The sequence below is a fragment of the Opisthorchis viverrini genome, assembly GCF_000715545.1.
Source record: "Opisthorchis viverrini unplaced genomic scaffold opera_v5_76, whole genome shotgun sequence".
In the NCBI taxonomy this organism is placed as follows: Eukaryota; Metazoa; Platyhelminthes; class Trematoda; order Opisthorchiida; family Opisthorchiidae; genus Opisthorchis; species Opisthorchis viverrini.
In genome coordinates, this window is record NW_008751730.1 from 715926 (window position 1) to 742246 (window position 26321).

Here is a 26321-nt window from a genome sequence, read left to right on the forward strand (position 1 = left end):
GTGTTTCGTATGCCGAACCATCGTTTGCCGAAGAGAGTGCTGTTTTCCATGCCGAACTCAGAGTGGCGTAAACAGAGAGGTGGCCAACCCTTGAGTTGGCAGAGGAGTATGAAGGAGATCACGAAACACTTGGGTGCTGTCGGTACTACTCGTCTTCCGGGATGGGGACCGCGTGATCCTCACTGTTCCTAGTTGGAGACAATACAACCGATTTCAGTGGCGATCTTGTTGTCAGTTTACATCCAGATTGCCTGAGTGAATGTTTGGAGGTGTAGGCACCTCGGAATGATTGTGTTAAGCTAGCACTAAGTCCCTCTTCCGTCCACCTTTATTCTTTTCTTCACAACAAGGCTTTCAAATAAATTGTGGTTGTACGGCAGTGAAGCATAAATGTTGGACACTTGTGTTATACTGTCGATGATAACGATACTGATGATGGTGGTGTGTTTCATTCATCTGAAGCCATTTGTAAACCACGTGATCAATTAGCTGAGAGTAAAGAGATTTTGAACAAAATACACCCAATTGCAAACAATTCGATATTAAGGGAAGACCCACGTGAATCTCAATGAAATTGCTTTTGCTTCGTTTGCTTCCTGGTTGCTTGTTGTGCTTGTAGGAGTTTATTTTTTGGCTACGAATTGTGGCAGTCGTCAGATTCCGGATCTAGTTGTTACCCGGATGGCTTATTAAAACAAAACTGTTGGTTAGGATTTCGCCAGAGCATGTTAACTGTGCTTTTGTTCGCAACAACCCTCGAGACCCCGAGTAGCGTTGACACGATGTCAGTAATTTCCGACTGAGCGGGAATTGCTCTTCGCACTTGTTCGTCCATTCTCAGTTGGAAACAAAGTCCACTATGGTTTTCGGAGTTCGAGCAAAGACCATCAAGAATCAGGTCGCGCCAAACGCACAATTAACCGCTGAGGAGTGGCGTCGTCTGTATGAACGTGAAACGGATCGCACTAGACAACTTTTCGTCGCTCTAGTGACGCTGGATGCGGAGGTCAGACGCTGGAGAAATGGTAAGCCGTCGGTTGCCTCCACATCCAACTTCGACCTGCCCCTCTTTCTATGTGACAAGCTTTAGTTGCTAAGACAGCTAGCATGTTTTTTCACACATGCGATCCTAATCTCCAGTTTGGTCAGTTTTGCTCCATATTTTTTTAGACTCGAGTCAGAAAGATAATACTGAGATTTTTAAATGTATTTTTGGATAACTCTTCTGCCTTCTGTATGAACCCCAAGCATTCTGGTAGCAATTTAAACCTAGATTTCATTCCGCAAATCCTGTCAACCTACGATGAATGACGCAGAATTGTTTCTTCGTGTTTCGAATCTCTTATGTGCTACTCAAAACTGTTTAAAACATTTTACAACTCACGTTTGGATCAGGCAACAGAGATCGTAAATGGTCCAATCATACTCCGAGTTAAACGACCCATAAACAACCAATCACTTTAGAGTTCAGAGATATTCTTTAGGAGGCATTTTAACATGAGCACAAATAGATGGACACCTACACAGCCGCGCAGTGAGGTATCCACCAATGGCGTCGAAACGTTGCCCAGTTTGGGGAACAGAACAACAACCAATTGATTGCTTATCAAAATGTGTCATTTTCTGATAACGAACTTGCGTTATTTTGCTTTCTTGATGTTTGTGAGAACTTCGGCAAGTGATGAAATGAATGTTAGTTTTATTACAGCAGCTTGGTTTAGAAGCGTCAGTCACATGTGATGAAAGCGTTTTTGGAGGGCGGGCACATCAGCGCGTTGGCGAAGATGCCTGGTATGCCGAATGGTGGAGTGTCCTACACTTTTTTGATGTCTAAATGTTTTGCAAGTAGGTTTAGTTTTGAGAAAAAGTGGTCGGATGTGCACCTTTTTTGGTCCGAAGACCCGGCATTAGGAAGTGACACTGAATGGAATGACCCTGAAAGAGGACTCTGAAATGGATACCGGAATCAGTGGTCATTTAGTGCAATGGTAGGTACCGTTTAGAGGAGAACAAGAGCAACCAAAGACCAGTGGAAAAGCAGTGTACTTTTAGACGGCCAATGTCAGGTATCAAAACGCGGAGGGTGGTATCCAGGGATCAACGTGATTGGAAGTGTGTGGTGGAGAGTTTGAGCACTTGGATGGTGTGAATAGACTGGTAATAAAACGCCCATGCTTCAGTGCAAGCACTGCTGGTCCCATTTTTCGGTGGTTACCTCAGTAGGCGGTTGTTTGCTTTGATAATTGGGGGCCTGCTTACTTGCACCCATCAAATCGCGCCGGTGATCATGCCATACCTTAGGATGATGGTGGCCAAACTGGATAGGCAGAGTCGGACAGATTTTCACGGACGATAAACGAGAAAATGATGCACAAACGAATGATACACAGAGGGGTGATGCACCGACGAGTGTTGCTGTAGTGTTGTTTACTGCCAGAAATGACTGTCCACGACGTCTGTGTAACGACCGTTTCGAATTCTTGAGCAACGAGCACCAAGGTTAGCAACCAAACCGGCAAAACTCCGAACGAATGGCTACGCAAATGTGCTGTACTATAAAATGAGAGTAGTTACACGGAATACAAAATTACAAACCTCAACGGTTTTCGACAAACGGTGAGGTACTCCAAAAGGCAAGCAAAGCCGATATGGATCAACAGTTAACGCGTGACCGAAACCGCGTCTCAAACTCATGAATTAAAACAATATATGGCTGCCCAAGGTTTTGGTACAAAAATAGTATAATCAAAGCGGTAAAAACGATTTGCGCAATAAGGAAAACGGAAAATATGGATGTCTTGCAAAACTGAAATAGAGTTCAGTTCCACCAGTTCAAAAAGGGCGGTCCTCTTGAATTGTTAACCGGGAAGGCAGTCATACAAGATTGGAGGGAATTTTAAATATATATGAAGTTGCAACAGTCTGAGATCTTTGAGACGGTAAAGCCCGCGATAACCAGGAGCCTAAATCACGTGGTCCACCCCGACTCATTATATTCACTGAATGCCAGATCGTTAAGTTTTGACGATCCAACTTGCGTGAAACACTTTATAGGAAATTAGGATAAACATACTTATTATAAAAGCCTGACTAGCTGGTGTGAAGTCGATTTATCAAACTATGTAAGTAAACACAACAAAAGGGTAACACCGAGCTCCGAAACAGATGTTATGGGAATGTCCTACCCAGGTATCTCAGCCCCCCTACGTGTCTGTTGAACTGCAATCGAACATGGCCGTCCGCTCATACTTTCCTAACCACTTCCCATGTCTTTCTAACTAGGTAAGTGGTGTGACACGCTTTGATCTGCAAATGAAAAATATCTCAACGACGTCCTTTTTAAGGCGAAATCGCTTCACAAACGGGTGATGTTATTGAATACTCTTGGGATTCCATTCTCAGATAAGACCCCCAAACAAACAACAGAAGGGTAACACCGAGCTCCGAAACAGATGTTATGGGAATGTCCTACACCCCCCCACGTGTCTGTTGAACTGCAATCGAACATGGCCGTGCGCTCATACTTTCCTAACCACTTCCCATGTCTTTCTAACTATGTAAGCGGTGATATACGCTTTGATCTGCAAATGGAAAATATCTCAACGACGTCTTTTTTAAGGCGAAATCGCTTCACAAACGGGTGATGTTATTGAATGAATCCTCTTTTCCATTCTCAGATAAGACCCCCAAACAAGTGTAACAATTTGTTGCTTGATGACGCAAAAAGTGAGCCACGGGGAGCTACCGACATAGCCCGATAAAATTTGGATTCTTCGCGTAGATTGAATACAGACACTTTTTCACGACAGTTCTAACATAAAACATTGCGATCAACATCAGGTCTAATGAGGAAGCCTGAACTGAACGCTTGTTTCGATGGACCAAGTGGTTAGAGCACGAATTTACTGATTGGAAGGTTTATGGTTTGCACCCGATCTCTGCCTTTCGACCTCCCCTGTCTAGGCTTGGGCAACCTGGAAGTATCCCAGCCCTCGTGCCTCCGTGTGGCATGACAGCGATAGTCGTTCTCACGGTCGTTATTCGTTCAGTACGTTTTCTGTAGTAACTGGTCACCGTTGAGCTTAGGTGTACGCCATGGAAACTGAGGTATACTGAACCAGCGAAACACGCAGTTATATCATGCCGCAAGCTTGGGCCACCTGACAGTGCCTCATCGTCCTTGGTTTCTTCGGGTCGCGTGAAAGCTGAGCACCTAACGAGCCGCAAGACTGTCCGTTTTATTGATAATGTGTGACTTCTGGACACCACGCTTTTCCTAAGTCACTGTGGCAACTTCCAATGGTATCTATCTATTTACGTACGTTTGTGCGTGAGCGTGCTTTCGAAGTCAAGCTACGAAACCGTAGGCACAGAACCAAACCATGATTTCTACAGTCACCAGATAGTTAACCATTCTGTAATTTCAAATCTCACTTATCTTACAGCCAAGTGGCCAGATCACACCACCGGGTGACTTTTAGTCCAGCTGGCATACAAAAGTAAAAAAGCCCCGTTTTTCTGAAGTTGTCCCAGTTAATATCTGTTGTGGACCACAGTACCTTAATGCCTTCTTATTACCGTGGACCCCGGTCTGGCTAACCACTTGATCGACTGGTGCACTTGGCCAAACCAGAAAAGCCAATGAATGTGCGAGCCAGTTGCTCTATTGATCACTGTCGCGTGCAAGCGGTCAAAAATGATACTAAGAATAGAACTCATCTGTCAAGGGCGAGTGAAAAACAACCAATGAAATCTGTCTCAACGAAAACGGTTATTCCATTGGCTGTCATGTAGTCCGGTTACGTTCGGAGCTGGTTCTCCTAATAATCTGGCAACGTTTTCTTAAAGAATAAGCATCCTGTACTTCGACTGTCTAGTGTTAAATCATAGAAGACTTAGAGATGGAGCTTGTTGTCTTGGAGGTTTTCTTCCTTAACGGGTACTCTTCCCATTTCCAGTATATGTTGCAACAGAGTGGAAGAGTGAAATATTCTACTTTTGTGTACTACCTATCACAGGAGAAACACTTTCAAAGGAGCAGTGGTTTACTGAGGATAACTTTGGAAAGGCTTACGGGGAACTGATTTGCGAAAACGCGGATAGCTTGATACACTCGTCACCAGGTGAACGAGCCACGTCCTTTGCTATGCCTCTTGCACAGGACACACCCAGAACTGAAACTCCATCGTTATCGGTTACAAATCCACCGAAATGTGTAAGTTACTGTTACATTCACTGATGCGCTAAACGGTTCGTTCTCTTCAGCATTCTGCGTAAATTTACCCCACATTTAAGGGGGGGTAGCGTCGCGTCTAAACCAAAGTGTTCTGCGTTTGCAATAAAACCGGTCATAACTTGCATAGGTCAGTAGGACATACTCAAGCGGGTGGACCAATAATGTTGAACAGCGGTGAGTGACTGATCTCCAAGGCCTGTGATTGGTCAAGGCTACCGCCCACCTGACCCAGAAGACTGGTGATTGGTCCTGCCTTATTCCACAACTCATTCACAGAATTTACGCTTTCTAGTCTGCCACACAGCGTTGTACCACTCACATTTGAGTTCTCCCTTGACGTGACAACTAACGAAACACACTCGTTTGCATACCAATTTGGTTTTGACGGGAGACTCAACTGCAACCCAGCTTAATCTCCCGATTATGGTGTTCCCCCCTCTAATTTCGTGCTTACCCGATGAAAGCGGGACCGCATAGAGTAAGAAATGGGAACAAACATTATTGTCTTGGTGGAGCACAATAGTCACGCGAGTGTCCACGGCCGTTTTCGCCCCTCCTGATGCCTACCAGCTAGGAGCAGTCCGCATTGTGCAAGGTACGTAGGTTCGAAAGCTGTCTCATGACGATGAAAGAAGTATGAGAGCCGATTCAACTCAATAAAACACTCCCTGGTTTGAATCTCAAGACAAGGCTGCTGATTACGTTTCGTGGGGCTCACGGAATCACAGATGATGGTCACTGCAGAATTTTCGAATTTGAATGATAGCCAATTGATTGAGTAGCTTGTTTCCTAGTCCACTGCGGTTGTTTTGTGTCAAATGCTAAAGTTCTGAACCTCAGACTCCCTCATCAGCAGGGCACCACCGAGTTTAAACACTTGGTTGACTCATCATCACAACGTTTACTCCTATGCAAATTCCATCAGTTTTATTTGCCGATCACCGTCTGCCCGTACTTCCCGCTGAGATGTGGTTATAGACAGTCTAAGTGCACTGGTGGTTTATGAAAATTCTGAACATTCATAAAAGCCAAACAACACACGTTCATTGGTGACGAGATGGAACAAGTGGTTAGAACGCGGATTTAATGACCGGAAGGTCCGTGGTTCGAACCCGACCTCTGTCTCTCGACTTCCCCTGTGGAGGCTTGGCTAACCTGGCAGTATCCCAGCCCTCGTGCTTTCTTCGAGTGGCATGGCAGCTAGGCACCGGAAGGGTGCTACAGCTGAAGGATTCCACTGGCGTCTGAGCCTCCAGAATCAAAGAGCAGTGACCCATAGAATGTCGCAACCAAAAGGAAACTTGCAATATTCCAGGAGCTTGTTTCTAAGCGTTTTTTTATTCGCTGGAGACAGAATATTTAAACGTTGTGCTTGTCAAATGAATAACCGAACCGTCTTTGTCGAGAGGCTATTGGAAACCTCATCATCCCTCGGTCGTTGTTGCAGCCGATGCGGATTTCCACACAAATCACCGAGCCAGCGGAGGAGACGCAATCTGCCGAGGTCTTCCGGTTGTTGGACGAAAAGGATGATGAAATCAACAAACAGTGCCAGTTGGTGGCCAAACTGGAAAATCAGCTGAGCCAAACCAGGGAGGATTATACGCGAGCCACCCGGGAGAACGATAGGTTGCAAACACTTTTGGAAAAGGTTCAGGTTAGTTTAACCAGGTTTCGAGTTAAAAAGTCGAAAATTAAGTGAGGCCCCCTTGTTGGGGACTGTTTTATAAGGGCCGCCTAGCGCTTAAGACCACAAATAAGAAGAGAATGCGCTTCTCAATGGGATATTAGATTTCCAGTTAGCTGTTTCTCTCATCTTGTAGCTCCACTTCACTTATTCTAACTCATGAACGAATGAGCTCAGATTACGAATGTCCCGAATTGCGAAAACGAGCCACTGAGTGAATATTCATCATGTTTACTATCGATTCTGTAGTCGGGTTGATGCACTGGAGCTTTCCATCCTCACCGACCGTGATTTGAATCGAAATTCCGGAACATTCCTTCCTGAGTAGGTGTCAAGGAGAACAGACCGGTAGACCGAGTCGAATGAGCCTTGAAAGTTCATGAAACCGTTCTTTCGTTAGGTGCTCGGACAATGCCGACCTACAGTCTCGGTAACTCCAGTTTTCCAAGATGTATTCAACTCATTTGACCACTTTGTTCTCCTTGGGACGATTGTTCAACGAGGAATGTCCCGGAAGTCCGTCAACATAATATCATTGGCCCCACTGCGATTTGTACCGCGTTGTGGTCTGTATATGTCGTGTTCCACTGGTTGGTCGGATGGCTGCTTTGAGGTGTTTTAGATCCGTTTTCGGTTGGTTCGTTCGCGGTTTTTGTTGCATTATAGTCTTTTATCAATCGCAACCGACCAAGTAGACATTCCAGGAGAGATATTGGAAATTGTGAAACGTTTTACGCAGATGAAACCATAAACTCAGTCACGGCCCAGTTGCAAAACACTGTTCGTTGTAGCCTTCCACAGCTACGATGTGGATAACCATGCGAGGAGTCTGAAACATAGGATAAAACAGTGCGTGATCGATCGATATCCACAGGAACCCAAAACATATTGATTGTTATTCGGATATGTTTCGATGATAAAGCATTAATGTTATTGGTCCTATTGGGGTGTGCTGTTGCTACAGAACAGGTTTGAATCGGCTGGTAACATGTGACTTTGGATTTTAGTCGGGAAACCAACCTATTCTTCCTTTTTCGGTGCCAATCGAGGGTGTGTCCAGAGCTATACAGTTAGTGCTCATAGAACTGTAAGTAACGGCCATTTCAATCTCCCTCCACTTATCCAAGGATTCTTAAATGCGAAATTTGTGCTGGGCTAATTTCAGGGACCACCGATGGCTAATGCATCCAACCTATTGCATACCCCCTTCTCAATCCCCCACTTAACAGTCCACTGACAGTGCTGTATTTACGCACTCATCTACCTACTCCCGCCTCCAATGCGCAGCTATCTACCTCACTTTCCGAAATCATCGGTGAACGAAACCGTGGCAGCTACAACCACTGTACGACAGCGGTTGTTACAGCTGGTAGTGATGAGGATAGATCATGAGCGAGGTCACTTATTTCCAGATGACAGTGGAGGTAATCTTTTGTTCAAATAAAGGACGAACTAGCGATAATTCTAATATGTTCAGATCGAATTTCACGGAAAAAATAGGTTTATTCTTGGAATAAAGCCTGAAATCCGCGTTCGATCTTGAGTAACCAACTGTTACTGGCCTTAAGGATCGTGATACTTAAATTACGAATGGTCCACGACGCGACCTGAGATTGAAAGCATGGTGGTATACGCATGTAGTTTTAGGCAGCCTGTGATAGTATATGACCCCATCTTGCACCGACGTGATTGTAGTTTTACTTTGACTAGTCGGTAAAGCTAGACGACTTGAGTAGTATCGAAGAGCACAACAGTGTTAATTTTTAATTGATGGATAAGGACAGCTCATTTCCAGTTTACCAAAAACAGCTGGGCCCTGACCGCTGAATGTACAGTAACCTAACTGAGTTGTGCTCATCAGCAGCCTGAAGTGTTCTTAGTGCTGATTGGACAAACGGCTACCGAGTCTACGCTTTAAGTTCCAACTCATGATTCGCTTTGGTGCAAGTGAGCCAAGAGGCTATCGATTTCTATGACAAAGTCAGATGTGGCCCAGTCGCGCCCTCAATGGCGCCCATGCATCCAAGCTATTGTCTTCAATGCATAGCTCCCCCCCACTCAACAGACCACTGACAGTGCTGTATTTACGCCTTGATTTATCAACTCCCGCCTCCAATGCACAGCTATCTACCCCACTTTCCGAAATCATCGGTGAACGAAACTGTGGCAGCTACAACCACTGAACGATATGTACGCGCTTATTACAGCTGACAATGATGATGATGATGATGACGACACCATCAAGAATGCGTTCCTGAGGTAGTCAGGAAAAACAAACCTGCTATTTGTTCACCACAGCTCGTTGCTCTCCCCTGTCTATCTACTCCTCTGCTTAAAGTGCCAAACTTTCTTCTCAAGTGACTGTCCCCGGTTCCAAAAAAAACCGAAAACTCACTATTTGCAAACATCTCATATCGTTCGTGGAGAACAAACAGGTGGTTTTTGGGGTTACAGGTGGGCATTTCGTCATGTTCATGTTACACTCGCTGTCCGGTAGTGCATTGATCCCCCTGAAACCGTTAGTTGTAGATTGAGATATATCAACACTTCGTATGCCTGCCTTTTTTTCCATTGAGCATACAACGTTTGCTAGTGTGGAACAGTGCTGTACATTTGTGCTCAACTCGTTGACTGCGCCACTTCCAAGGAGGTATGCCATGCTTTGAGCATTTCAAAGCACATGAATGTAACGTAAGTGACACTTCAGGTAGCTCTTGTTAGTTTAGTTTCGCATGATCGAAATTCACTTTCCACCCCTGATGAGGGGTAACCGGAACAAGATTTTTCCCACCCCAACTGCGCACTGATGATGTCTCCTCGTATGATGACGAAACGTTGCACATCCACAGGAGGGATAAAATGACATCTTGCAGGTGACAGTATTATCCCTATCCGTATCTCCTGCTGCAGACCTTTCCTGTATTTCGCTGATGGTGATGACCGAATTTCTCCCTTGGAGCAAGATATTGAAGTTAATGTTAGGACAGCAAGCCGAATGCTCACTTTCCAGACAAATCCATCCAATATCGTAAGACGTTACCAGTAATGAACATAGGTGGGTGAACTTTCGACTTTTGCCTGGATAAATAACATACTAACCTGTCTAATTTCTTCTCTAAGCGAGAAGCTGACGTACGTCGCACAGAAGTGAAAGATGTCCTTCAAGCGCTTGAGGAGTTAGCAGTTACATACGATGAGAAGAATACGCAGTGTAAGAAAGTCTCAAAGGAACTGGAAGATATGACAACTGAAATTGCCAAACTGAAAGAGAAGCTGGAAACTCACGAGGCTGATGCGGAAGAACTGAAAGCCAGCAGTGCCGCGATTAAAGAGAAGCTGAGAGAGCTAATCTACAATCTAAACGTAGAATTGTCGGATTTGGGGTCGCAGCTGAGCAAAGTATTTTCGGTAAGTTACTATGTTTCTTTCACACACATATCAGTGCCCAGTTGGCAACGACTATTCAGCATGACTTCATTGGAAGCCAACACTTCCGGGGTCAACTTGGAGAGTAAACTTCTGAACGCGGTATTGAGATCATTTCTGTAGCCAATAGCGATCAATGAGGCCAGTTTTCCGACCTCAGTGTGCACACCATCGATCGATTGGTCAGTCACATGACTCAAATAGCATGGCAAATGGTTTGAGGCGCGTTCACTTAGGCTCCTATCTGTTCTGCCAACGTAAAGTTCACTGCAGCTGCTAGTGAATCGGTACGCAACGCGTGTGCGACGCGTGTCAGAGATTGATGGTTAGTTGAGCTTCTGGACAATACGGCTGATTGCAGCAAGTAATGTATGCCCTGTGACTGGTGGCCATTTCAGGCTAAATCCCGGCAAAGAACTTCTTGCTTTTCCACTCAATAGTTAGGCTCCTGTTTGGGCCGTAGCATAAAAAATTTCTCTGGATAACCGTTGGAAATCAGTAACTGATTCGTTCTGACCCATTTTGTGCGCACAAAAGAACTTGACGCAAGCCAAAACTGTGCAGTTACGATGCCACCTGTAGGAAGCACAAGGGATCACGTACCACCAGGTTGCCCGAGCCCAGACAGGAGCAGTCGAGCTGCAAAGGTTGGGTTCGAGTCACGAACCTTCTGGCCAGTAAGTTCCTGACTTGACTACCGGGCAGCCTCGGGCCCAAGTCCGCACGCCATCAGCTTACTTTGAACGTGAGAACCGGATCTCATTGGTTCACGATTGGACCAGGCCCGCCGAAGTTTTATTAATTGTTATTTATTCTGATTTATTATGCGAAATTGAGTTTTTTTAGTGAGATAAAAGCAAAATATCACCCTTCCGCAAACTTTGACTTCTTGCTGTAATATTCAAGTGGATAAAAGGAGCAGAATCTTTTAAAATTCTTATTAAAAACGCTTGACACTTCCATGTTGAAGTATGCTCGTTCGTAACCAATGTCTTCACGACTGACAAAGGGACTATACGCAGCTACTACTAACATTAAATTAAAGGCGAAGTTTTGACTCGAATCCCCAATCGATATCGTCCTATTAGGGTAACATCATCCATAGGTTCTTACTGCGGCTGTGAACAGTTATCAAGAGCCCAACTCTCTATTGATTTGACCTGGTAAAGACGACAAGCAACACCTGACCTCAGCAGCTTATGCACTCCCAAAGCACCGGTAGGTCAACAAATACTTCCACTGTTACCAGAACGAACTGTTAATTGCCAAAAATTTCGTCTTAACTACGGACTGATCGATTCTGATCAATTCTCACATTTTGCTTATATTTGTCGTCATCACATGTTCAGCCACCAGATTGCATCGTGCTGAGCCCCTATTGATTTATCATCGTTCCACTCTCACATGTGACTCCATTGGTCGTTGCATTTCGTTAGTTGTCTACCCGATCATGCATAACTGTTGTTTCCTATTGGTTATTCGGTGAAGAGCAAGTCCCAGCCAATTCCTGCCATTTTCCGATGTATATAACCGCATTATTTAGCGACAAAAAAAGACCTGTTCCTGTGCTCGACTTTGGCTTCTTCAGGTTACCTCCGGACGACACAACATCCACAGTTTACTGCAATAACCTCAGAGTCAGGTTACACGAAGACGTCTCTGCTGAAAGCGGATGTATCTTGTCGGTCCACTGAAACACTTTCAGTGGGCCTATGAAAGGTTCAGAGAGTGAAGGCGGCACAACGTAAGTTTGGAGCTTGGTAGGTTTAGGCGCTTTCAAGTGCGACCGTACCGAGTTAGGACTGTATTCAGAACCAAGTCCTCCTGAATGTACAGATCTAGTTTGTGGCTTTGAATGACACTGGCTCTTGTCACCGCGAAGGCAAGTCTTCACTTCGATGATCAACAGGCCAGCATCAGTCTGGGGTGTCCTTGCAGTTTGTAGCGTGAAAAGCTTGATTTATACTAATTTATATAGATTGCTTAGAAATTTGATTGGGAGAGGCTAGTTCACTTGACCAATGTGTGTGTACATCCACAGGAGGGATAAAATGACATCGTGCAGGTGACAGTATTATCCCCATCCGTATCTCCTGCTGCAGACCGTTCCTGTATTTCGCTGATGGTGATGACCGATCCAGTTGAACATCATCTTTTCTGGATGTCCGTCAGCTGTGTATTTGTCCAACAGCCTTCTGACATCGACAGCTTATGTAATCTAGGGGTTGAGTATTCTCAGGATGCTCAGTTTACCTTGGAAAGCTCCGGGTTTCGAGAACCCTCAAGGCAAAACTACTAAAGTATTACTAGACTTATGATGTACCAATTGTCTTATGATTCTAAACAGACTCCAATTCAAGACTATAGAACCTTGTTTTTCTTCAGCGCACCCCTCCAGACAAATCGGACGCAGTGGAAGAACAGGCCGCTGTCCTCAAACTCTATGTGCTACAGATCAAATCCGAATTACAAACTCTGATAAAACATGCCGACGTTCGTCCAAGTGAGGGGCATTCCTTACAAGGTCCACCTTTGGGATCGTCCAGGAATCTGCCCAACTCATCAATGGATTTCGGGGAGTTTCAGCGTGATGTCGAGCGCAAGACAAAAGAGGTGAGTGAATGGATGGTGTTTACTAGAAGATCACACAAAAAGACCCACCTCGCCGCAGAGCAAACAATAGTATTCACGACTTCTGACGATGGTCTAAAGTTCGATTTACATCTTCGGTCATCCTACATTATTTCAGCTACTCATGAATGCCTTCTACGCGATTCGGTTTCACACACAGTCTGGGACTGGAGGGTGTAGGATACGGTGCAGCAGTTCTCCCCCACTTAAGGCCGCTTAAGTCCGGTCAGACGAGGTTTGGTTACAGTACTACTCTTAACTCCCAGAAGAAAACTACTGTCAAAGTCTCCTTCGTACAGAAAGTAAGCAAAATTTAGGTCTTGGGTTCTCAGACACAGTTAGTCACATGACTGTCCACAGAGTAGAGGAGTGTAGGTCCAAATTTGGTTCTCCCAAGGTGATTTTTAGTTACACGAACCTGAAGTACTTCTGTGGTCCCCCAAAACTAGAAGTGTTTGATGTAGTGTGCGAGCTCTCTGAGAAAGGACCACCCTCTGGGGACTGTCAGGTGGACTGGCCTTTATTGGCTTTCTACAAAAGGGCAGCCGAACATAACTGAAGTTTCCCATACACTAGTGAGAACCTGTTTCCACTGTTTTTGGTGCTGACACGCATTTCATCGATCCCGAAAAAAGGTTCGGGATTTTAAAAATCTTACGGAATTTAGGCTTGTTGCTCAGTGAAGTTACGAATCAAGGTTACAAGTCAGGCAATGGTTTACAAGAGTACAACTTCCGACCAAATGACACTGTGACAACAGGTCAATGAGGGCTTAGATACTTCGAGACAGACCAGATAAGGTTTGCTCCACGCACGACGAACTGCTGACTGGTTTCCACCATCGAAGGATGTTGTCTAGGCCAAACTAGGGCAAACAATTTGGCACTGGCCACAGGGGAACCGTTGTATAGTCTAAAAATCTTGGTGCTGAATGTTTCGGTAACACGATGATTCTCTTGGCAGCAGTCAGAATTGCACAATCCAGATGAAGCACGAACACCTGAATTGAACTTGTGGGCACGAAAACTGACACTGCTATTTTGATAAACACAAGTATCTGTGAAAGATTACCGTCTCCACTGAAGGCTACTTCACTTCGATCCCTTGTATCTAGTTTCGAATTTCATAGCCCTTGAATGATGACCTCAGCCTATCCCAGAAGGACAACAGTCCCCAGGCCTAAGATGCGCCACATACCACGCCAAAAAGGTCAGGATTAACATCGTTTTCGCTTTTGACACAAAAGCTTTGTCAGGTCAAGTAACTAGGTTCCGAGGTTCGTGGACTTCGAACGAGTGGCCTTGGCTGGATATTATTGTCCACCGAAAGTTTTTGGCGTTATGTTGACGACACCTTTGTTGTAATCAAACGAGATAACGTGGGCACACATCAAGTTTAGCATGGAAATAGAGTCCACTCCGGGCACATTATTCTTTCTGGACTGTATAACACATAAGATCGGTGGGAAATTGAAAATGTCTATCTACAAAAAAACCAACAGACATGGGAACCGTCTTAAGCTATTCATCAGCACACCCAAAGTCCGTGCACGCCAGCATTGCCTCATCGATGTTTCGTCGAGTCAGAGCGCTGTGCACAGAAGAGATCGACCGAACGGCAGCTCAAATCGAGATTGTCAACAGACTTCAAGAAATAGGATACCCAGTGAGTCTGGTTAAGCCTCAACTAAGAAAGATATTGACTTCAGTATCTAGACCCAGTAAGGAATGACCGCCGAATTTGAGGTGTACACATTATTCTTTGATCGGATAGTCAATAAAGACATACTGCGTTCGGTCGACCAACGAAGACCATTTGTCTTTGCGACCCTGTTCGGAAGGAACACTGAATGGTCAGGCAGCTCTCTTAATCCAAAGCAAACCCTCTTTATCGTCCCTAAGTGTAGGCCGGAGTAGCTGCCTGCTGCCAGCGTTTCGCCTGTACAGTTAAGCTCTCATATCGTAGCCTCCCATTTACGGTTTTTTTATTACGAAAGTGGGTGCCTTCATGAACTACTCATAAGTAGGCGAAAAATGAAGCAAATACACTGGATCGTTTTCTGTGGAAAAGCTCGCGCTTACTTTTCGTCTAGTTTGTGCTATATTTAAATAGTAAGTACGGAATCATACACTCTCAAGTGCTTGCAAGATTTTCTTGGATGTTCTTATCAGGTAGGTGAAAAATTTTATCCACCCAACCTCAAGTTATTTTGAATTCATTTTAACCCCTGTTGCCTTTCTCTCCAGTTGATGAACTTATTAAAAGAATCCGAGAAGACGATCACCCGAAAACAAAGCCAAATTACGCAACTGGAAGCGGAACTCCAAATGCTCAACAAGGAATTGCTTCAGCAACGGTCAGCAAAACAACTCTTGACAGAATTAAAACAAGTCGGTGGGATGTCCGAACAAATCTTCTCCCGGATTCAGCATGCTATGGAACGTACTGCCACACACATTCAAGATCAGCTGGCCAAAGCAAAAGGTGATGCACAATGTGCACACAACGAGGCAGACAAACTAAAGGAGTAGGTGAAAGCGTCGTGGAAACCTCGACCGCGTTTGGTGTTTCAGTGTTGTGCTACAAAATTTTGACTGTGTGATATGTAGTGTGAAGACAGGTTAGTCAAGCGGGTAAAGTACCACGAAATGTTCTGGGCAGAATCGAGCGACTCAACAGATAATCTGCGCTTTCGTATTACCAGACTTCCAACAGGCTGGAAGTTACTCCATCTACATTAGTCCACCTCGTTTTAATGAAGCCTTAACGCTCTTAACTATGTATGTAGTTTCAATAAAGATCTGGTCTTTTGAAGGGAGTCGATCTGTGCTGCTGTTCTGGGCAGAATCGAGCGACCCAACAGGTAATCTGCGCTTCTCTAGTACCGTACTGCCAACAGGCTGGAAGTAATTCTATCTACATTGGTCCATCCCGCTTTAATGAAGCCTAAAGGCTCTTAACTATGTATGTAGTTTCAATAAAGATCTCGTCTTGTGAGGGGAGCCAATCTATGCTGAGTACACCAGAATCACTGTACAGCTGCTCCATCCGTGTTGGAAATCGTCAACGGTGTGCTTCATGCGAAACTCAGAGGGCTCCGAACCCGCAAACTTTCAATCAGTGGTTGAATACTTAACCTTCCAGCCACGATTGGCTGATCAGTCCTGTGTGATTAGATCTCACTTGGACAGAATATTATCCAATCACCATCAATGTACGAACGCATTCGGGTTTGGCTTGCAACATCAGTCGGTAATAATGAAACAATTGACTTGGGTTTAACGGTGAATCATGCATCGAAATTTTTGGGAGGCTTGGAAAATAGCATGTGCGAAAGCTTGTGGACCGATGCGCTAATGCTTTCAGACATTTCCATGGAAGTGGGGGTGTCTGACCCCGCGAGCAACTAGTTGGAAATAAATTCTCATGAATTAGCAACTTGCTTGGTGCATCGCATTGGATCACTACGTTAAGAGATCCTCGGGACGATGTGATGCAAACAGCAATGAAAAGGGTCGGGCTCTTTTTAGTGCTTCCAATGCACATTCTTGGCTGAACTAACTAGATCATCCGATAGTTGTAATGGTTTGTTTCCGAAAAGTAGTTGCCACTGGCCTCGATAAGGGAACTCCATATTGAATATCAAATCAGGTGGGACGAACCTCACTGTAGGTGGCCTCGGTGACCAGAAATTAAGTTTGATTCAGGCTTGGATTGACCTCTAACAGGAAGTGTTCTAACTCTCCTAAGCTGGGTGTTCTATAGGAGGATGTAAACCGTGTCTTTTGACTGAAAACATTAGTCATCATCATCATCATCATCATCGTTATCATCCTCGTCATCGTCATCACCAATCTCAGTGTTCCCAACTGATGCTTCTTTGCCGTACAACCGTATTTGATTTGAAAGGTTTCTTGTGAAGTAAAGAACGGATGTGGAAGTGACGTGGTACTCGCCTACCACAATCATTCCAGATACTCGTTTAGGCAACGCAGCCTTTGCTTCCAGAAATATTCTTGGACTGAAATCTCTTTTGCACAACCAAACACTAGCTTTCCGACTGTCCATTTGCGGATTCACTGGCGCTGGCCTGCACGAGCTATGGTTATTCAAGAACTGAGGGTTGCTCAGTTTCGCTTCTCGCACAGGCCACGCCTCACAACCGTGGCCATATCTTGCAGCATCTCATTTCGTTGACGGGGAGATCACTACTTCACGTCCTGAAAGAAGAGTCGCACCGACAGTACCCAAGATTTTCGCAGTAGCCTTCACATCCCACTGACAGGTCAAAGGTTGACCGCCTCTATGCTTGTGTCACTCTAATTTTGGCCCATACAATCTAGGCTTCATCTCAATAGTTGTCACAACTTGCGCGTCACATGAGACAGCATAATCATGCACCCTAGGGAACAGGCTATCAAGAGTTTTCAGCAACTTTGCGAGTAGTGTGTTACGCCTTGACAACGGGCTGTGAAATTCACTAAGTTAGTTCAAAGATGACTGATAGATTGCTTACGCCCAATTTCACCCACAGACAAGCCCTTGAGCCACAAGCCACATGTTAGTTTCACCCTGTCTGTTTGAAATACCGCAGAGGCCTGAATATCGATCCTCCTATACAGTGGTTCAATTGGTTACCCTCGTGGCCACCGATAATGGGCTTGCGGGATCAGATGTCACGGATGCATTAGCACACAGAGATGTCCATCACCTAGGCCAGCTTTTTGAGAATGCCAATGAACCTCAGCGGACCGACGCATTTGATGTCACATCTGTGGATTCTTGTCCAATTCACCCATTGATCTGTTACGATTAACTAAATCAAGCCAGACGGTTCACATGGTAAGGCGGCTTTTGCCATCCTCCGACATTTGTGATGCCGAGGTGACGTCGGCTTGACGGTCAAGGGTAGAGTCTATAATGCCGCGGTCCGATTTGCACTACTTTACGGATTAAAGAATTAGCCTTTGCGTGCGCAGACCGATTATCTTCGACCACATGTACCCCCGGAGCATTACACGGGTCTGGTGGGCCAGAAATCCTAGGGTAAGCCAGGTGATCTTCGGGAAGGTCCACTGTCCCTCGATGGATCGGCTGGTCACACCTCACATGTACTTCGTATGCCAGACAACCGTTTGCCTCGTGGAGCCCTCTTTACTCAGCTTGGAATCAGAGGAGGTCAGTTCATGACCTGGCAAGCAATATAGAGTTCTTCTTAGCCAACTGTGTCACTCTTGCTGTCTCCTCAGGTGGGGACAGCGGAACGAGACAGTCCAGCGACCAATGACGATCCTACATCAAAACCATCGTCTTCACGGGGCAGCATTTACTTCCTTCCATAGTAGATAAATAAAACTACTTGACATCAACGAATGGATTGTGCCACTGTCTCCAGTGCGTGGCCCTTGTTCCGCTTATTCTCCTTATTTCCGGTGAACGGAACTGTAACGGCTGTGATTCGGTGCACCGTTTGTGAGCACCGAACTGAACTGGTAGGGTTAGGATGACTTTTTCATCGATAGAACGTATTTTTATTGAGAGTATGCAGCTTTGTTTTGACAGCGTTTAGAAAAGAAAGGCTGTACTCTTGACTGATATGCATATGGTGCATACACCTGTCAAAACGCTCGAGCAACTGGGCTCGATACCGGGTTCTTTTCAGTAGTTTGAGAATATGGCTAAATTACATAGATATTGCATTTCAGCTTTCAGAATCAGCTTAGTTTGTCCCAATAACCTGTTCTCTTAAATACCTACGCTCATTCTGGTTGTGTGCTCAGAAATAGCCCCACTGAACGTGCAGATTTAGTCTCTGGCTGGTGATGAACAAAAGCCGGCTTCTGACGGTTTCTGTTTCACCCTAACTCACAGTGGTTCATTTTCTTCAAAATGGCTTGCCTACGCGTACACAAGATGCAACGGGTAGCCGGTTGACATGGCTCAAGTGGTTAGAGCGCGAATTAACTGACCGGAAGGTCCGTGGTTCGAACCCGACTCTCTCTGCCTCTCGACTTCCCCTGTCTAGGCTTGGGCAACCTGACAGTATCCCAACCCTCGTGCTTCCTTCGGGTGACATGGCAGCTAGGCATCGAAAGGGTGCTACAGCTGAACGATTATCATTTTTATTAAAATGTCCCACCAATGAGCAGCAGAGTGGTATTTGGACAAGGGGACTGTACTATCAGTGCAAAGTAAAATGATAAGCCAGTGGAAGGGGTCCAAAAGTGCTCCCAACTTTGAAGTCCCCTATACTGAGGAGATCTGTTTAACTTAATTGTCAGGTTGAGATTTCCAATCTTCGGAAACGAAGCGGAAACAGTGTAGACTGATCCTCTGAAGACTGCAGCCTCCAGACACTTCGTGTAGAAGGGAGAAAAGTAAAAACCGGATGAACAGAAGCCTAGCTAGACACACACCTGTGCGAGGTATCATGTGCGCACGCTGGTCTTTGTGCGGCGTCATCATGAGCCAAGTATATTAGCTCTTATTGATTCATCTTAAATGGATTCATGCAATTTTACAAAACTTTAGTAGCATTGTTGTTGCAACTAACTGCTGTCTCGGTCCCAGTGCCTTCGTACCGGAAAAGGACTCGCCTACAAGAAACACAACAGCTTTATTGCAAACATGCGAGTGCAAAAGCGATAAGCGCCTCGCGGTATTTAAAAAGCACTTTTGATATTGATCCCGGCTGGCGGATCGGCGTTGGGTGAACACTCCTCATCATCATCAGCCGAGCTTCTGTGAAATACATGAACACTGATCATCATCGGTCGTGCTTGTGTGGCATATCTGAATACTCATCACTGTCAGCTGCTTTTGAACCGATTGCTTGAGTGTTCGATTGGAAGCTGGCTTTTCAGGCCCGGGTGTTTAACGGTTTGCTGGGGGTGGATGGTTTCAGTAAGTTCCAGGCATTTCGGGGTTATTTTCAAGAATCTGACAATTGAATTCACACCCCTGAGAAATACAGTGCCGTTAAATCTGTTAACTCTATCTCTATAAATCCGGCCGAAATGTCAGCAAACCCACACGGCTACCAGTTTGTGCAGCTATTTTGAGAAAATCAGCTTTAAATAGGGCGATGGAAGTAATTTCTAACGGTGTTGTAATTCGAGAAATACATTCATTTGTAAATCAATTTAGTTTTCACGAGAGACTCAACTAAATCTCTCGTTTATGATATTCTACGACTGAATGTGTTGCACACAGGCCGCCTCATGTTTCAGTTGGCATGATATTCGAGATATCGCAGTATATTTTCATAGAGGAAACCACTCACAAGGTTGCTGAAAACTCTTCGACAACCCACGACCGGTTTTGCCTTTCTTTAGGCTCATCAGGTAGGTGCGGTCTCCGAGTTTCCATCAACCTTATGTCTTACCTGAACCCAAATTGGACTAGCATAAGGCGACGGAAGTAATTTCTAACGGTGTTGTAATTCGTTTGTTGAATGAACACCTATCAGATGGCTCATATTAGAGAAACGCGAGTTCCACATCATTACAAGTTTTTTTTGCAAGATTACCTCCTGCGTTTTGAGACCGTTTTCAGATCACCTTTCAGAGCCATGCCGTTGTGTAAAAACAAACTCACCGACCATACGACTCCGAAAATCCTCTGCGTTCTCTTCTCTCCAATTAACCAGAGAGAATATCATTCTCAAAGTGCAACTGGAACGATTCGTCACAGAGACCGAATTACTCCAACGCCGCCTGGATGGTCTAGAATCCGGGAAGAATGAGCCACCAATTGCCTTAAAAGAACAAGCCAAAAATGAACTGAAGGCCATGGAAGACACGGTCATGCATGAATTGGAGGTGCTACACTCACTCCGTAGGAATTTCATCGCTGATTTGAAGAATAGAGTGAAGAAGGTGCGTTTTTTGGCCTCGAGTGTTACCTGAATGTTTGCACAAAGTTTGAATGGAATGGGATGAATGGTAAGAAAAATGCACTTTCAACTGTGAATGATGTGCGCTAAATGCTGGTTCTCGAAGGCACCTACTGTGATGAAACCCCCGAGTTCAATTTTGTGTCCGGTGTACGACACCGGTGCTCCTGACCACCCAGGAAGACATCATGGAATGCTCTGTTATCCATTTGAGTCTCCAAGCCGGAATTACGGACCTGAAATATGTTGATGAGAGCGCCCTATCGGACGACAAGCTTGCAGGGCGGCAGCACATGGTAGGCAGGCCAGAAACCAATAGGAAGATGTGAAAACAAGTTGTTCTGTAGTGTCCTGGACACAACTTCTTGACGTAGATCAAATAAACTGCTGCATCTAGCTGCCTTGAACCAACCATCCTACTCGGTGGACATGAGAAGGAAGTTCAACCTGAGATAGACACGAAACAAAAACAACGCAGTGCGCAGCTGTGCCGACCATCAACGCGGTGGTTCGTCGAGTTCTAATGTAAACCTGTAAAACGTAACCCCTTTGGTCCTAGGACATCAGCACGAGGATATCATACCCGTAGGCTTTGGACTACTGTTGTCCTCATCGAATACCGAAATTTCGTAAATCAAAGAGATGCCAGTAGGCGAAATTTCGAAGCATTCTCATGACCTATCATACCTACCTCAGGTCTTTCAACGGTCTAGGCACCTACCGCTTAAGAATGATCGTATCAATGACGAAGCTGAAGAGGAACGGTGAGAAAGGACAGCCCAGTCTGACATTACTTGATGTGGTGAACTCAGACGAGAGCTTCCCGTAGACTTTCACACGGCCGCGGGAGTTTGCGTACAATGCCTTAATCATGGTCAAGAATTTACTGGGGATGAAGCCAGAGAGTACCTTCGATGCCACAGCTAACAGGCTGATGCCAAGGTGATTTTCACACAGCGTCCGCGTACTTTATTTTAAGATGGGGATAACTGTCGACTTCCCCATGTTGCGGGTACCTTTTCTTCGCTCCATTTAGCACCAACAAGCTTTGTCAGATGGGTCACCAAGGATTCTACGCCTTCTTGAAAGAGGGCCCGTCCGGTCTGGTGCCTTCTCACGTTTTAACAACGAAGCTTCGTACTTTGTTCCTTCTTCCGACAGGCGATCAAGGTTTACATTCCGTATGTATTATCTCCACGGGTTGTGTGGCATGAGGCCAGCAAACCTGTTCCTTGAAGTGTTCGGCCCACCTTTCCAGTCGACGTTTTTGCGAGTGAATTAATGAGCCATCCTCCTCACTTATCCCTTCACTGACCGTTACTTTCCTAGAGCCAGTTAATCGTATCAGTTGATAGAGGGCACGGCAAAAGTCATCTCCATCTCTCTCAATGGTGCTCGTGAATCCAAGCTATTGCCTTCAATGCATAGCTCCCTTCCCAATTCCCCCATTTAACACTCCACTGATAGTGCTGTATTTACACACTAATTTATCAGCTCCCACCTCCAATACGCAGCTATCTATTCCATCTTCCGAAATCATCGGTGAACGAAATTGTGTTAGCTAAAACCACTGAACGACAAGTACGCGGTTCTTACAGCTGACTTAAGAGTAATGCCCGAACCCCATAAAGAAGCATGATTCCTTGAATGTGTCCAGGTGAGGCTTGTCGCTTCGGCCTACAGCCGAAGGCAACACGAGGCAACTTGACCTTCATGCACTTCACGGATTCCTTCCCTGGAACCGTCGATGGATAGAAATTTCCACAGGTCAGCTGGCAACCACTGTCGGAGAAACTTCATCTGGGCTCAAGAGACTGTGGCTTGAAGTTACATATGTAGGCAGTCGAACACTCACCAAGGCTTGAACGCATATTACTCGTCCGCAAATTAGAACAGTGATTTGTCGGTTTTTTTTCTCAGTGTTTCACACACTACGCTTAACACGTAATTGGATATTTATTCAAGGTAACTGACCACCATCAGTTTTATCATTTTATCAGCTACAAGCCGCGTACAGTCATTCTAGCTGCCAGACTGTGGATAAATTGTGTGACCAGTGGGGCTGCGTCCACGGAGGTTGATACCGGCCAGCGCACTCGACCCGGTATGATCTACTGAGCTAATGAAAATGGGTCCTGTTCATCGGACAAAGTATGTGGCCTTGAAAGTCCGATTATGTCAGCTGTCCATTTGTCTCCAGAGGCCTCAAGAGAATCATTGACGCTGCTCTGATCTACCCACTGCGCATATCAAATAAGTTGGAAAAATGACTCTAAACAGGGGTCTCAGCAGCCAATTGTATAGACCAGTGATGTTACAATTCTACAGTTTCTCATCATTATTCTATTAGGTATGTTTATTTTTTATCGACTTGACCTGATAATTGTAACAAATTTGATCCATCCTGTCCTTGCGTGCTGTAAGAGTTCAAATTTCTTGGTGTACAATCCCGAAACGCTCATCCACTGAACTTGTAGCCTAATCAGTGAGTGTTGTGCTTCATAAGTTCATAAGGATGATCATGAATGCAGTTCATACATCAACCCACGCAGTTCTGATTCAACTGTTAATAATGGGACGAATAAATTTTGAGAATTAGAACGTTCCCTAAAACGTTCCCAATTGTTACATTTCACCAACTTAAGGTCTGAATGACAAAGTTTGTTTTAGGAATCTGAAAAGTGGCCACTAATCAATATCCATGGTATCCGTGCCGTCAGTTTCTTCCCAGACTGTCCGGTTGAGCATTTGGAGGGGCGGACGCCCACACATGCTTACGATAGGCTAATGTCACGTCCCTCCCTCATCCACTCTTGTCACTTCCCTCCCTCATCCTCTTTTCTCTTCATCCCTCTTTAAGGCCCTAAATATAGTTAGGTAAATTCGCACAGAAGTGGAGCGTCAGTGTCAATACTAATGTTACCGTCTCTGATGCTCATACAAGATTACTTCGAAAGGATACTGGGGATAGTCGATCGATAATCGAACCAACTACCTATATGACCCAAAACGTGGACTTTGGAGGTCAATCAGATCTAAGTAAGCTGTTGACGGGTTTGACAAACGTAGTCAACATATACCTGGCCCAAAACCTGATCTTTTATAGTAGTTCACCAAATTATACTGTGTTCCGAATCGTCTAGATGCACTTGTCACCTGCAGTTTTCTACTTTTTACACGCTTTGTATCCCTTTATTCTTTCGATTACTTCCTCCCAGAACGTAAACAAAGACACCAGTGTCCTGGACGATGAACCCATTGAAACCCAAGCGGTTGGGTTGGGAGTGCAACGCGAACGAATAGCCTTCTTGAAGACAAGTCTTGATAATCTTACCAAAGTTCACAAGCAACTGGTAAGGGATAATGCAGACCTGCGATGCGATATACCCAAGGTACGTTGGTTTTAGTATAAAGTTTGAGAGATTCACCTCCGGTTAGTTGTGCTCTAACTAAACAACCCAGTGTGAGGATATTCTAAATTAGAACATGCCATTTGGGGCCTTGTTCAAAGAAAAATGCCTCTTTTAAGGTGAGAAACAGAAGCGAGCAGAAATTAAAGGAAACTGTTTTCAGAGAAGAGAATGACTTCAGCATGACTGTGAAACTTGGCCTATCCGAGCAGCGGAACTGAGACGTCTTCAGGCGTCCGACGACCCGTTGTCTCAGGACCAAAGCCGGTGTGGTTTGATGTCGGCGAATCCGTAACGAAGCAGTTAGAAAGTGAGTTTTCGGTCGTGCAACGTTGACTTCCGTTGAAGAGTGTCCCCAGCACCAGAAGCTGCGTTGATTAGGCCATGTAATGCTTATGACGAATCATCGTTTGTCAAAGACAGTGCTGTTTTTCGTGCCCAATTCAGAGGGGGGAAGCAGAGAGGTGGTGAACCCCTGAGCTAGCAGAGAGGTATGAAAGGGATTACGATAAGTTTGGTTGCTGTCGGTGCTACTTGCCTTCCAGGATGGGGAAAGCGGGAACCCAACCAACTTTGCCTCACTGGGGACGCTGCAAGATGCCAATGGCTTTTAAAAACTCATGGTTGTACGGCAGCGACGTCCGATGACCCGTTGTCTCAAGACCAAAGCTGGTGTCATTTGATGTCGGCGAATCCGTAACGAAGCAGTTAGAAAGTGAGTTTTCGGTCGTGCAACGTTGACTTCCGTTGAAGAGTGTCCCCAGCACCAGAAGCTGCGTTGATTAGGCCATGTAGTGCTTATGACGAATCATCGTTTGTCGAAGACAGTGCTGTTTTTCGTGCCCAATTCAGAGGGGGGAAGCAGAGAGGTGGTGAACCCCTGAGCTAGCAGAGAGGTATGAAAGGGATTACGATAAGTTTGGTTGCTGTCGGTGCTACTTGCCTTCCAGGATGGGGAAAGCGGGAACCCAACCAACTTTGCCTCACTGGGGACGCTGCAAGATGCCAATGGCTTTTAAAAACTCATGGTTGTACGGCAGCGAAGCACCGGTTTTGAACACTGATGTCATGCAGTCAATGTATGTATGTACGTGACAGTCTAAGTTTTGAACACTGAAAGCAAATGGTATCAGTGACCCATTCCACGGCTTTGAACTGAAAACTGTTGCCCCCGATTCGGGTATATGCCAAGGGTACGCGTTATTTCCGAGCTGTAAACAGCTGCTTATAAGTGGCGTGAGTATCAACCGATGGCAATCCATTCGGGGCACTCGCAGTCTGCCTGCAATCAGAAATCTGTGATCAGTTCACTGACCGTAAAGCTAGTTGCCCTGAGTGGAGTGTGTTCTCTCTGTAGTCAGTTATACGAGGTAGGCCTAACCACAGGGGTTTCCCCTTCATTGCTACCAGTGTTCGCCACACTGAAAATAAACTAGTTCCGAGGTAAAGTCAAATCCTTTTACGTATTGTATATTTCATGTCGGGCCATTTGTGCATGACAAAGTGGTTAATGAAAGTTATTTGCTCATGGCCAAAAAACTACCCTAGTAGCCACTGTACAATAAATCATGTTTAGTATGGAAAGCTCTTGTTGACCGTGTAGATGAGTTCTGTGTTGGATGCGCGATTTGCTTGGATAAGGCTTGCACATAAGTGGTGAGAAACACTCGTTTGCCGAAGAGTTTGGTGTTAACGAGAGATCATGTGGAGATTTCGCCCTGTAAGTGAAGCCAATCTATGCTGAAAAGCCTCGAAGCACTGTACAGCTGTTTCATCCTTATTGGGAATCATCAGCAGTGCGTATCTCACGAAAGCTCCGAAGAGTCTCGAACCCGCGACCTCCCGGCTAGTAGTGTGAACACTTGACCGTTCGGCCACGAGTGGCTGATCAGCAATGTGATTAACTCGCACTTAGACAGGATATAGCGCCGCTCATCCTTCAATCACGGGATCCACATCACGCGGTCACACGTGTTGACTGGCTCCTCGAGCAACGACTTCTCAGAGGGAAGTTTCACTCATCAGGTGAAGTTTATC

At 45.3% G+C, this 26321-nt stretch overlaps 1 protein-coding gene across 1 annotated transcript in view; it reads left to right on the top strand.

Moving 5' to 3' along the window:
* T265_13515 (hypothetical protein) overlaps positions 1-26321 on the top strand; it is a gene marked incomplete at both ends in the record, with an annotated part of 52080 nt that overhangs the window by 16389 nt on the left and 9370 nt on the right. The window contains 9 exons of the mRNA XM_009169240.1: positions 842-1025; positions 5019-5215; positions 6684-6893; positions 10044-10331; positions 12717-12962; positions 15227-15507; positions 15554-15600; positions 20535-20857; positions 24093-24266. Coding sequence (XP_009167504.1) covers positions 842-1025; positions 5019-5215; positions 6684-6893; positions 10044-10331; positions 12717-12962; positions 15227-15507; positions 15554-15600; positions 20535-20857; positions 24093-24266 — 1950 coding nt within the window. The remainder of the gene's footprint in view (positions 1-841; positions 1026-5018; positions 5216-6683; positions 6894-10043; positions 10332-12716; positions 12963-15226; positions 15508-15553; positions 15601-20534; positions 20858-24092; positions 24267-26321) is intronic.